The following is a 14,505-nucleotide window of genomic DNA, read 5'->3' as shown; positions in this document are numbered from 1 at the left end:
AGAAAATATATCATATTTTCTTTCAAATTACAAAAGAAAAAAAATCCAAATTCTCTAGCATAGGAAAGATTAGTCCTGCACAGGACCTGACTGCAATTCATATTGCTGCCACAGCACTTAGAACTGTGTTCTAGGAAAGAGGAGGAGAGGAGGTAATTCTTCTAAATTGTGTGACCTAGACCTATAAAAACACAATCTAATGAATATCCAACTGGGCAAAATAATATTAGTGCTTTGGGGTTTTTTGTTGTTGCTTTTTTTTTTTTTTTTAAATTTATTACGTATGTAGTGCAGGAGTAAAACATTCTGTGCTGTTTCGTTAGGCTTTTCAAATGCCAAAATCATCTCAAATATTTTGTTAAGCAATTCTTTAGGATTTTCATAATGAATTTATATAAATTCCGGATATCCTATGGAAATCCTAGCACTCATCACTTTCTATGATTACTCACTACTTTCTTTCCAGTGAATAGAAGAAACTAGCAACATTGGAAAAGCTCAATTCTGACTCACATTCTGATCTCAACTGAACGGCATGTGCAATTCCACCACTGAAATCAGTATTTGTTTCTCTGAACACTGGATTCTGCAGTGCAGGAAAGATATTAGAAATATTAGCAATATTAGAAAGTGCCCTGGTTTCAGCTGAGACAGTGTAAATAACACACCAATGTTTGGCTGTTGCTGAGTGATGGGTGCATGCCTGGGGCTGGGTATCTTAGAGCGGAGGAGCCACTGTCATTATGGCACAGCAACAGGGGGTGGAGCTGGCTTGGATTGGCCAACGGGATGTTTTATGCCATGTGACATCATGCAGAAGGCTATAAAGCTGTGAGGAATTGGCTGAGGGATAGGAAGTTCTTGGTGATTAACTGTTCTATACCCTCATTATGCAACACTGACTTGAAGGGAATTGCGCTTCTGTAAGTGTTTGCACAAGGAACATCTCCCTAAAGATTCAGGCTGACAGCTTCACAGAAGAGAGGTGCACTGGTTTTGAAGAACCAGAAGTAAAATTGTCCTGAGATAATATGCCGTTCCTGGTAGCTGGCAGTACTTGCAAGAAGCCACTTTTGATTAAGAAAACTGTACGTTACAACTCAAGGAGATTACTTTTTTTTATTTTAAATACCAAAGTAGTGCTATAAATCTTCACGTTAAGTTGTAATCTAAAACCAAAATCTAATTCAGAATCAGAGGTACAGCTAAAACCTGTAGAGAATGAGAAATGGTTAAAGCTACACACACAGTGATTGAGGTAAATGCTATACATGGTTTTAAATACTCTTTAAGGATATCTCTGAAAGTTGAATAATAACAGATTTCTGATTAGGAAGGTGAATTGCTAAATAATTTTAAGCAGTTAGAACCCTTGGGGTTCTTAAAACATTAGCTTTGAAAGTTCCTCTGTCTTTGCCAACAGAGGCTCAGACCAGGTATGTCCATTTTCTGTCATGGACAAGCAATGAAATCTCTGTTAACTCCATCAAACCACAGAAACTGTTTTGCAGTTAGATGAGCACAAGGCCATCTAACTTTTCCCTCAGCTCTGGGATATCACATTCCCTGTCCATCCTCAGAACTGGCTGTCAAACTTGCTAAGATCCTCCACTGACAGGAAACCCACAACTATTCCTATTTCTTTCATTTCTGAATTTCACCATTTTAACTAGAATTGTTTCACTTAATATAGTTATTATAATAAATAATAAAATAATTAAATAAGCAAATAAGCTGACTATCTACTAAAATCAGGAAATGAAATTTCAGTTGGCCACAGCTCTTAGTAATACCCTTCCATATATTCCAAACCTGCTATCTTTCCATGTCTTTTCCACTTTATATTCACTCAGTCCTTTCTTCTTTCCACGGGCAAGAGATATTTTTTCACTTGTCATACTTACTGATTAATATTAAATATTGCCAGTACTTCTACAAAAATTGATAGCTAATAACTTTTTTTTCAGGGAAATCTTTTTTTTTTTTTTTTTTTTTTAAGTCTTCACAGTGAATCTGCAGGTTTTTTTCCACACACACAAAAAAAGTGTTGGTCATTCAGAATTACCCAAGCAACTGAGATACCTATCCCTGCCTATTCCACTCACATTGCAGAAAAACATTTCTAAACCTCCAGCAACACTATGTACTATTTTGTTGAAGAATGATGACCAGTGCTGCAAATGATTGCTCATCTGAGGCAATGCCAATTTTGATATAGTCAAATATTTACCCACCTACGGATAAACGTAAAACCTTTTCCCCACTTAGTTCTTGATGACATATACTCAGATTGTGAGTCCTTTTTGCCCAATAAGCCATACATTTCTCATTTCACTGCTTGTGTATTTAATTCTTCCAATCTAAGCACAATAATTTGTACTTGCATTTATTGTATTTTTTGGAATTTTAGATTATTTTCTACAAATCAGGAAAATGATTTTGTACTACAATCCTGAACTTGCCATTTTTCATCAGGTATCAGCCACATTACATTTTGATGCCATTCACAATCCCAGTGTGTGTACTCTCTATTCTTTCAGACATACAGATAATGAAAATGTGGACTAGCAGCAAGTATGGAACAGACTCCTGCAGATCCTAACTTGTACAGTTCTTTTGTTTTGACAGGAAGAAATCAACAACTACTCTCAGAGCAATTTTTCAATCTGTTGTACAACTAGCTTTTAACAATTTTACCTGGACCATATTTTCTTACTTACCTTATGGCTCTCTGTGACAATCTTATATAAACACTTATAAAAGCCAAAATATATCACACCTACTTATTCCCCATTATCAGTTTGATCAATTACCCTGTCAAAGGAGATAATTAGATTGGTTTGATGTGATCTGTTCTTAACAAATTCATGTTGGCTGTTTCTTATCTCTAGGTGCTCACAAATTGGTACTTGCTCTAGATACTTAGCATAACCTAAACAGGATAGAGTCCTCTGGTTCTGCTTTTTTCCCCACGATAGTCAGAACTGACATAAAATGCTATGGAGCTATATTGCATCCTTATCTTCCACAATATTCAGGTTTTACTGAAGCAGCACATGATAACTTCATACAGCAGAACTGTGCATTGAGTCGGAGATTACCTTTACTTTAAAGAGGTGTAGCAAAACAGGGTTTAAAAGGAAACAACAAACAGTAACTCCAGGATGAGCATCCTGCTCGACTTTCAGGAGAACATCACTACTGCTTCTATTTAAGACAAACAATTTTATTTCTGGCTACCATCTGGAAATACTTTTACAGATTATCATAATGGAAATCAAGACTTGTAAATATATCAAAATGTTGCCCAGCCTTTCTCTAAAGACAAGCTGAATTATCACTCAGGTATCTACTTTGTGCAAAAAAAGTAAGAGAGACTCTCTTTGCAACAATTGACCTGATTAGTAGATACTGACATTCCCTACATTAAAAAATGGTGAAAACTTAGTAAGTCCCCCCCCTCCCTCCCTACCCAAATCATGGTAGTGATTAATGAGTTTGTGTTTACTGAGTTCTTGCATTAGCAGAGTATTTACTCCAGTATCTATCTGCAGGGAAACCTCTTGAATTGTCCTACTCAGGTTAGCTGGAATTTGTTTTCAGGATGCTTATAGCAGATGTTTTATGTTTATTCAAAAGCGTGTATTTAACAGTCCTTTTCAACTGGCAAAATACCAATGAATAGATAGAAAAATCTAAAAGGCAATGCACACACTTCCTGTTAAGAACATACTTAAATGGTTTTCCCTTTACTGGATGCATAATATAAAGATAAAAACTATACACAGATCTCCCTCAATGAAAAATAAATAAAAAATAATTAAACAGCCACTGCTTGAAACAGATTCCACTGAATCTACAACTGCTATTCTAGTGTTGTGGGTTTTTTTTTCTTCTCAGCACAGAGAGGCTTCGGTTACTTGCTCATTCCTCCCTTGCCTCATATGAGAAGATTTATTTTAAAAAGAAATACTGAACACACAGCTGTCATGAAGATTTACAGCTAACGCCTTTAGAAAGAAACTAAATGATTTTAGACTATTGTAGTGCCTTTCTCATTTTTCTCTGAAATGTAATTTTGATTCTGTGTAACCAGGAAAAAAGCTCTTCTGTACTGAAAGAAATCTGTATCAAAGAGGAGAAAATTCAGTATTCTCTACAAAAATGAAAAATTTCACAGACCAGTTTTATTGTAAACATTTCCATAATACTGTTGTGACGTAGGTAAACAGAATTTCTAGTCATTATTCTCTGATAAATTCTATCTCCAGCATCTAAAAATATAGAGATGCATCTGTAGAACAGCAACAAACCCTTAGGTTTCTAAACAGGAAAGCTATTCATTTTTCTTAGTGTTTTAAATCATCTTCAATGAAGTATGGTTACAATGAAAGGTGCAAGGATTCAGTAAATTAAAAGTTTTTCATAATACTAGGGAAAAATCTACAATGTGTGACTGCCATTCATATAATTTAACAACCAAAAATTCGTAACTAATAACTCTTTTTTTCAGGGCAATCTTTAAGTCTTCACACTGAATCTGCACATTTTTTTCCCATAAAAAAAAAAAAAGTGGTGGTCATTCAGAGTTACCCAAGCAGCTGAGATACTTAGCTCTGCCTATTCCACTCACATTGCAGAAAAACATTTCTGAACCTGCAGCAACACTATGTATTATTTCTTGAAAAGCCTCAGCAGAGCACTTTGTGAATGTCAGTAGTAATAACTATACACACTGGAATGAGAAGAGAGAACCATAAAGACATCTGCAAATCTCTTCTGGGTGTTTAAGAAAAGAGGGACAGATATCTTCCCAGGTTAATCACTAGGCAACATTTGGAATTCTAACCTCTATCCAACAGAAACACTGAGGATGCTTTAAAAACTAAGACAATTAGAACAAACTTCCTCTAAACAGCTCTGGCAAACAGAATTCAAACCTCTTGGATTGAATGTGTGAAAGGACAATTAAATATCTGCTTCACAACTATTTTTCCAGGAGTTTTTTTTTCCTCAAATAGTCTAAATGAAGATATTTCTCCTGAAACTGTGTTTTGTTGTTGCTGTTGTTTTCTAGGTATTGTAGAGATCTCTAAAAATGGCCACTGCCTCTCTCCCCTCTCTACTTTGGAATCCCTTTTAAGAGCACCAAGAGAAGAACAGCATGAGGGCATACCAGTCCTCTGAGTCAGAAGTGTCAGCGTTCACTGATACTGTGCTTCCTTCTGCATAGAAAATTGCTTATTTCACCTTCTTCTGGAAAATGCATACATCCTGTCGGCTGGAAAATGTTTTATTCCATGTATTTGTCCAACTTGTGTATCTGCTAATGACTAAGTTAGCTTAATGACATGTTCAACCTCACTTCTGCCTGTATCTTTTTCAGACTAAGAAATGGTATTCCTTCTGTGAAAGAAGATTTTGGTATGTAACACTGAGGTGTTTGATGACTTTTGAGGATATGTGCAATGTATGATTCAGCCTGACGTGCTCTTTCCAAAGATGAAGCTGAAAACTATGAGCAATAAGCCAGGCTACTCAGTCTGCTACTCAGTAGCAGTCAGCTACTCCCAGTCAGTGGGATCTGCTGTGGTCCATAAGTCTCCAACATCCCCTAAAGTTGCCTGTTTGTGAGAGATCTATTGTGAATGGCTCAATATTTGTAGTCATAATTCTAGCATTTGGCTTCTAAATGGGAGAGTGTAATCTGAGTCTCCTATTTTTATCTGTGAGAATTGCAACAGCTACAGATACTGTATTATTGTTTGCATCTCTGTTTGAGAATACTGTCAATTTTGTAAGAGAAAGGGGACCATTCAGTCCGTAAACTAAAATATCTGGAGTCTTGAATGAAGGTTAAATATGTAATTCCCACTGGTCTGAAAGTCATGACTGAGATCTTGTTAGAATTCTTTCTAAGCATTAAAAGCTGAGGGGAATGAAGAGAGCTGCATTACTTTAATACATAGGTAGTCAATATGTTACAGAATGCTTCAAGGCTCAACTTAAATTTTTACAAGTTTGTGGCTTCAATAAATAATTGATAAACTAAAAAATATGATGATTAACTGATCATAAAGATTTGCCTACAAAGAAAAAGCTGCACAAAGAGCTCTTTCAATTCTTTTATGACTAGCATGAGGAAGGAGCCTTGTGAATATATTTGGGTTGGACAATGCTTTAAATTCAAACATTTTTGTTTTGACAAATGTGAATTCCATATATAAATTAACAAAACAGGTAATAACCGAAAGACATTTGGAAGGAGAATATAAGTTGCCACCAGCAATACCCATACATTAGAAGATTAGAATAGCAGAAGACAATATATTACACCATGTCAGATTGTTTCTGCACATACAGTGTTTCTGGAGAAGAAAATAAAGTAGTTAGAGTGTTCTCTGTATATTAGAGACGATTTCCAATTCAGATTGTTATATTTAATTGTTGGAGGAATGAGAGAAAGAAGGATAGTAGCCAACATACAAAAATTACCTGCATCTATTATTATTCTTATTACTATTAAGATCATACTGTCAAGACAGGAATACTAAAACACAATTCTGGCTAGAAAGGTCTTTGTAAGGATAGCAAACGGAAGGTAAATTCATAAGTAAATTCATAACTTCTAATATTCTGAGGAAGAAAAGGCAACTACATCCAGGGCTAGCAGAAGAATTAGGACCCAGCAAATATTTCAGAGTTATTAGCAGTAATGGATCAATCAGTTTTCCTATTTTCAGTCCATGCAGCAAAACTGAAATTGATGAGTTTGCAGAGATATATCCGCAGGGAAAATCTGGCCTGGTGTATAAACACTATCAAATAATTGTGTTTATTTGAAGCATCCTACAGTCTTTTCATCTGCTGAACCACAAACTGAAATCAAAACATTTCATTTAGGTTCAATTTATGCAAATTATGACACATCCAAGAAGATAAGTACATATTTCTAATCTGATACAAAATGATTGACTTACATCAGAATTAAATCTCAGCTGGCAAATGTTGCATGATATGATTTGCTTTCTTCGATGAGGAAGAGGGACCCCAAATGTATGATTTATTACAGCTTTCTGAATTGGGTCCATCTGTAAAGAAAGAATACAAGGAAATATAAAAGCTTTTGCTGTTTCATCATATTTTACGTTAACTATATTTGGAAAACAGACACCACGTCATTTCAAATTATATTCCATACAAAAGAAAATTATTTTTTAATAATATTTCTTTTAAGTGCAGTTTTATGAAAAGGTAATGCAGAGAGGAACAAGGAAAAACGCAGTTAGATTATATTAAAATGCGTATCCTTAGTTCTATTCTACATGCACCAGTCTCCCTTTGATGACAAAATCTGAATTGAAAACATTGAACAAATTTGTCAACAATGTAACATATTTTTTAAGGCATAGAAATGTTACCTAAATAAAATAAGAATATTCCATATAAAATTACTAAGAAAATGATCAATGGAAATGTGAAGGAATAGTATGTACAAATAATTCCCAAATAACTCAGTATCATGAAAAAAAGACATATATACACCAGGAACCAATAAACGATCCATTTCAATAAAGGAAATTCTATAAAACCAATGAAAAATTCAAATTCTCCAAAGATTATTTTCACAGTGTTTTGGATGAAACTATTTCTTTCAAAGAAGCCCTGCTTTAAGGATGCAATTTGACTTTGATGAAAAACATTATTCTGAAAAAGACCTCCACCAGAAAGCTGATCTGGCAGTATATGTGAGTCAGAGTTCTGTTTAAAAAAAAAAAAAAAAAAGTACAGTTTTGGAATTTTGGCAGATCTTCACTAAGACTACTCAGGAAATTTTACTTTGATGACTGAGATCAGCTTCCCCAGATTTGCTGGCCAAAATAATTTGTCTTTTTTTCACAAGAAGCTCTGCAGAACTATTTTTAAAATCTAGTAAGAGCCTTACAGCAATTTTGTAAAGCCAATATTTTTTATCTTTGATTTTTTTTTTTAATGAAGCAAATACAACTAACCAATTGTCTGACAGTATCAGACAGCTTAATTTGCATTTGCCTTGAGAACAAAACACCTTTTCTATGTCCATGTTCCCATTATTCACTTTTTTGAGTCAGTTAGCAAAGGGCTATTCAATAAAGAATCGCAGCTTTCTCTTGGAGTAATCAATGATTCATGGAAGCTGTAATGGTAGTCATGGCCTCTATTGCAGTGAATCCAAAACAGCTCACTAGAGAAGTGGTGTGTCATCTGACAGCTGTTCAGAGTCAGATATGAAGTAGGTCACGGGCTTAAACTAGTTACTGTTGAAAAGAAATTCAGATCAAATAAAAAAATCAATTAAAACTGCAGAGTTTTATAGGAATAAAAATAATAGTAATAAAAATAAGTATGCCTCAATAATACAACCAAAAACCAAAACAATGACTAAAATCAGTTAGTATTGAGTTCTAAAACACTGTGACATGCTGCGTAAGACAATATGAAGCCTTTCTACTGAGACCAGACCATGTACTTAGAGCACTCATTTTTCTTTGTAACCAAATCTTTAAAAAGCCTGTGGTTCAAAAAATATTATTGCAGGGCCCAAAAGACAAAAGTAAACAGACAGAAACAACTTTTCTTTTTTTTCAACTGCTCCTTTATTCAAGAGGTGACTTCTTATACCAGTAGAACTAATATTACCTTCACCTTGGGATTTTCAACACTAAAACATAACCTGGTCTTAACCAATAGCATTTTATAGCTGCCAGAATTTCAAGAAATTAAGCCTACATTTTTAAGAAATTTCTGCATTGTGTCTTTGTAGGTATAAAACATAGAAGAAACCTCAAGCTAAGATACATGATGAAATCAGTATACGGTAGCAGCACATTGCATGTTCTTTGATCCAGTGTATCTGCTTACCTTCACCTTCTTAACTGCAGTTCCACGACACTGTTAGTTCAGCCTTAGGTTAACATGTTGAACTCTGACACATTACCTCACAAATGCTAAAAGAGAGTTTATAAACATCTGATCTCTAATATCACAATTCCTCCTGAGCGCTCCGGTCCCAATTATTTCTTGACCCAGTCTTAATTACTCGCCTTTCTACGTCTTTATTCCTTAGAGCTAGTCCTTTCCTGCTATTCTTTTTCCATTGATGCATCGGTCTTTTCTTTCTGTATGATAGAAAAGTGTAATAATCACCACATATCTTAAAGAATTATCTACTACTTAATAGAGGATGGCTTATCAAGATGCCAACAACCTACAGAAATGTCACTCTGTCGTTTAAGACAGCCAACAAAGTAGTATTTAAACATAGGTGCAATAAATATTACCATAGCTAATAAGCTGCAACAAATAAATCTACAGTTGGATTTAACTGTGTTAAAAGAAAGAATTCTGGGTTCAAATGAAATTGGATTTCTGGTGGAATTGATGCTCAGAGGTTGAGAACAAGACAAATAACTTTTCAGAATTGGGGGGGGGGAGGAGGGGGAAGTGAATATGTAGGGTAGTCTTTTCTGTATTTATTTTGATCTTCAGAAAAAATGTGGAATTTCTTTCTTAATGCTCCATACATTTTCTCTAGTTTATCTACTGACACAGAATTCCATTTGCACATTTTCATTTCTCTTCCTAAAGATGCAGCCTTCCAGATATACAGCTACATGGCCTTAAAGTGAACTGGGTGATTTGTGTTTGTGGCTCTATAAGAAGAAGAGTTCTGGACAGCCTCCAAGATGATTAAGAAAAGCTACTTCAAATAAATAAATAAATAAATAAATAAATAACCCCTTCTCTGCCAATTGCTCTTTGATACTGCAGAGCAGAATTAACTTCCAAACAGACTCTAATAAAAGCTGGGGGAGAATATTGGAGCGCTATTTGACACTTACTTTTTTTCCTGGAGAGTTCATTTGGGAAATACTACTGATCCATAAATTTCAAATAAACATCCAAAAGCACCAGATAAGCTTTCAGAAGTTTTATGCAAGAAATTTGAGAGAAATAAAAGGTGCAGCACGATAAGTGCTAAGATGTCAAAGACTCTGGAAGACAGAGGGGAGCCCTGCTGAGAGTCAGAGGAACAAAAAGAAATTGTTGATTGTGAGAAAAATAGAGAGCAGGGATTTCATGGATGTATAAAGAGGGAAATAATATCATGTAACTGAGATAATCAGCATGTGTAGAGATATTTAGGAGAATCTCCAAGTGCTTCTGTGCTCACAGACTGTTTCTAATTCCATGTATAAATTGTATTTCAACTTATGTAAATGGTATTTGCTTTCAAAATAAAAGTTATCATAATAAACTTCATTAAAATTTACTTTTTACTTATTATTAGTGCAATGTTGCAATCACTGCATTTTTATTTCTAAGATGCAATTGATTAAATTTACTCCATTTACAGTGAAGGACTGAGAGGCCAGCAATTACATGAAAAATTATGATTCAGTTGCCAAAGCTGTGCAGCAGAGCAAGGTTTGTAAGATATCCGTTTACTTTCACTTGTGAAAGTTATTTTCATTGCAAGTTACAACACTAAGAGGATAGCCTGTACTATATTTGCTGTGTTCACTGTGTTTTGCTTTCCCATTATCCAGCACTCAGCATCTCTTAATATGTAACACAGGCTGTGACAAACTTTCCTAGTGTACAGTCCAGACAGAGCACTTCGTTCAAGGTTCATTGCAAACCCCAAGGTAATTGTTAGCTTGAGCAATGAATAACTCAGAGAGAGCTTCTTTCATTCATTCTCTTATGTCCCAACAAATGATGAAACTAATAAGACCATCGCAAATAACATGAATTCTGTACCAATCACACACACAATGCCTTACTAAGTAAAATAGAACACAATCCTTACATACAGTATATCATTTACACTTCACTACATCATCTCATCATCTTCTGAACTTAACCCATTCTTAGGACTGCATGATTGTTGCATTTTTAGTAGCAAACTGTTCAAATGCAAAACTGCCTCCTGCCTTATAATTTTGATATATTGGTAACTGCTTTTTTTGTTTGTACTAAAGCTACAGACATGTAGCTTAGTAGTTGACTAGCTTTATTATCTTTCCTCAGCCATGTAATGCCGCTGTCATTTATAGCTGGAGGATATTTTTGTATGGAAGTGCTCTGGGCATAATTTGACTACTTCCAAATAACAACTGAGGACTTCTTTCTTCCCTCTGATCCTAGTAGCATTAAGAATAGAAATAATTTCCTTTACAGTCATGCTGATCAATTATACAGATGCCATGTTATTATATGACATCACCTTATATTATACTATTATATAATTTTTTTTTAATGTAGAAATTGATGGTTTGGAAATCTGCTTCAGATTCAGCCTTATACCACCCATATATAGTGCCTATATTATGCATATTGTTCAACTAAGTAGTACCACCACATTCTCCAGGACATGTTCAAGATTTACCACAGCCACACACATAGGGTGAACAAAGAATGTACCATAGGTCTTCTTCTAGAATCAAACTTCCAGGAAGCATTTGACTCACTTAGTGTCACATAGTACAGTTGATTTTTCCATATGAATCCATCTCAGATCTTCTGAAAGTATTTCTTTACTGTACATATTCAAAAACAAACCCATGTGGCACACATTAAGTTTATCTGATTCTTTCCATTTTAACTTACAATCTATATGCTGCATTGTTAATATACTGGTACCCAAATCAGAAAGAGAACAGTTCAACAGCTCAATTATTTGATCTTATGTATACTTGACATTCTGTATTTTCATAAGAATTGCAGCCTATCTTATTCTGATATCATTTTACACTGTGAATAATAATTTTATAAACTAACCAAAGATTACAACTCAAAAAGAAGGATGGAACCAGCTTAATGAAAATAATCAAGTACAAAAATGGATGTTCAACAATATTTTGGTATCATGAGAAAGTAGAATAATATGATATCAAATGATTAAAATACTTGTTCTGGATGTTCTACCATGGGTGGTTTATCCATTTGTAACTAATTTATTCAGTATTGTCTTAAATGAATAATTATGCATTGAATTGGAATCAGCATTGCACATCATACTGTCTACTATTTCCCCTCTTACCAATGTTAGAAGCAAGCTGATGTTTTTGATGGTTATAGAACAGAAATATTACTCAACCCAGTTAAATGTAAATTCATGAAAATTACCTGCAACAATTTTAAAAATATATAATATTTACAAAAAGATACTTTTCTAAAACAAACAAATAAATCCCTGTAAACATTTCCCATTGTAACATGTTTATGTAATTTGAATAGTACTTCAGAATGAATTACCAAAAACCTCTTTTTTATTCTCTTGTTGAAAGCTTTTAACCATTTTATTTTCTTTCTTATATGAAGCTATTTAATTGTAGCAGTTGTGTAGTCACCCTTCTGATGCAAGTCTAGCACTTTTCTCTGGCTTTATTTTTTTTCTTTCTTCTTGTGGACATTTTCACTTGGCAGTGAGGTGCTGAGGCAGCAGCAGCATTTCTGGCAAACTGCTTTAATATAGAGAAAGCAGTCAGAGCAAAAGGATTTGCATTCACAGTGGTATTGTGCAGAAATACTGTAACCACATAGCAATTATGCAAATCTGTATACTCTAATAGTGGTTGTCAGTCAAAAGAGAAGAATTTGCATATGCTAAGGCTAGTGAGAAATAATCACACAGTGATTATGCTAATCAACCACTAAACAACATGTGAAGTACTGTCAAACTGGAACAAATCTCTGTATGTATGTGCTAAATACAGAAATATCCTGTACTAAAAGAACATTAAAATTGTAGATCAAGCCCTCAAAAACAGGAAATACCTGAATTTAACATATTTAAGGATACACATTTTTAAAATATGATCACTTATTTTTTCTGAAAGACTCTGTTCTGTTCACAAGATGGACAATGTTCACTTAATGAGCAACTGTTCAATGTTTTGTTTCCTTCAAGTGGTTCAATGAATGGCCCTAGACCTCATTTACTGCGCAGAGCTGAAATCCTGCTCTCACTGGGAATTATCAGTCTATCCATTGGCACTCCTACAGTTTTTGAGGACACAGGATTTGAGTACTTCACAAAGAAGTGAGGTACTAATGAAGAAATTTTTAAAATAAGTTGAAAGATGGTATTTCCCAGAAATAAGGGACAAAACTGTGCTCAGGTTCCAGTTGTCCAATTTAGTAAATCTTATAGTACTTATTATTGTATTACACAAGTCTAAATGCAGCCTTACATGTTAAACTCACAGTCAAAGAGTCATCCAAGAAAATTTTGGATTAAATGACTTCCCTTGCATCTCTCAGAACAATTCTCTGTGCTAGTATTCAACTGGGATAACCTTCTACTGGAATAGATTTCTGGCTGGGATAGCCTTTCTTTTTGTTCAGTCCCATCTCATCCAGATATTTTTCCAGTTTCTTTAAAAAGCAAATCAAGATCATAATAGATAATAGTATTCTGAATTACAAAACCATGATTGTTCCCAAATGTTCTTCCAAAGGACACGCAAAATTCTACCAGGTCTAAAAGTTCTCCCAAAGGAGAGAAAATGAATGGGAACTAAATGTGGCATGTTTGTCATATTTCTCAGTTATCCAGTAGACAAAGCTCAATAGTATGATTGCAATAAAAGGACAGACTAACATGAAATAGACCACCTTAAAATTGAGAGAATAACTTGCAGCATTCCTGACAGACATTTAAAAAATGGTAAGAAAAGATGGGGTAACTTGTTTCTTTCCAGTTGCTTACTAAAATGAGCACTGGCAGACAGTAAAACTATGATTAAAACCAAAATGGTTTCTTGAAACATGAAGAAAAATATTTTACACTCTCTAAAGATACAAATAAAGATAAAAATCTATGGTTCACAAAAGCCATTTGTTTTCTAAGCCTCAACTAACAATAAAGCAAAAACAAGCTCATGAGAAAAAGAACACACACACAAAAAAAAGCAAAAGGCATTTTCCCCTTTTGCGCTTAAGAAAAGAGCTTGGAACAAAAGGTTGGCAGGCATAATGAGGTTACACAACAAATTCCCAATAGGATCATTCACATGTGAATGAATTTCAGAAAACTGGTCCAAATGTTATAATTGGTATTTAATAATAGTGGGTCTTTCTAATCACAACAAAAACAAAAGCAAGATGTTTGCCAGACAAGAACTGGCAGAGAAGCATCTGATTCACTTCTACAAAACTGGGCCCTGAAAGAAGAAATTCCTCACAAGAGAGTCCAAAGCAACCACTGCAAATAATTAGGTTTTTCAAAGTAGTGACTGTATAAAGATGTGTTTAAGGAGAGGAAAAAATACAAAGGTCACTAATGTCTCCTATTTATTTCCATGGGAATTACAACAGATACAAAGAGCACAATAACACTATTTGGTAGAGCGGATTTTCAGCTACAAAACACTGTTTTTCAACATAGTCATTGCCATTAATATGCATTTTCATCAGCAATGAACAAGAACCTGCATGCTGTACTTGTAAAAATATGCA

At 34.4% G+C, this 14,505-nt stretch overlaps 1 protein-coding gene across 4 annotated transcripts in view; it reads right to left on the bottom strand.

Annotated features, from left to right (window-relative positions):
• The window catches only part of ZNF385D (zinc finger protein 385D), a 394,225-nt gene that overhangs the window by 82,879 nt on the left and 296,841 nt on the right, over positions 1–14,505 (bottom strand). For all 4 annotated transcript variants that reach the window (XM_031590217.2, XM_090142579.1, XM_090142580.1 and 1 more), the window contains one exon: positions 6,981–7,091. In XM_031590217.2, coding sequence (XP_031446077.2) covers positions 6,981–7,091 — 111 coding nt within the window. The remainder of the gene's footprint in view (positions 1–6,980; positions 7,092–14,505) is intronic.

This window comes from Phasianus colchicus, chromosome 6 (genome assembly GCF_987193195.1).
Source record: "Phasianus colchicus chromosome 6, bPhaCol1.hap1.1, whole genome shotgun sequence".
NCBI classification, from domain to species: Eukaryota; Metazoa; Chordata; class Aves; order Galliformes; family Phasianidae; genus Phasianus; species Phasianus colchicus.
The sequence above is the reverse complement of the archived record's forward strand: the minus strand, read 5'-3'. Positions and strand labels throughout refer to the sequence as shown.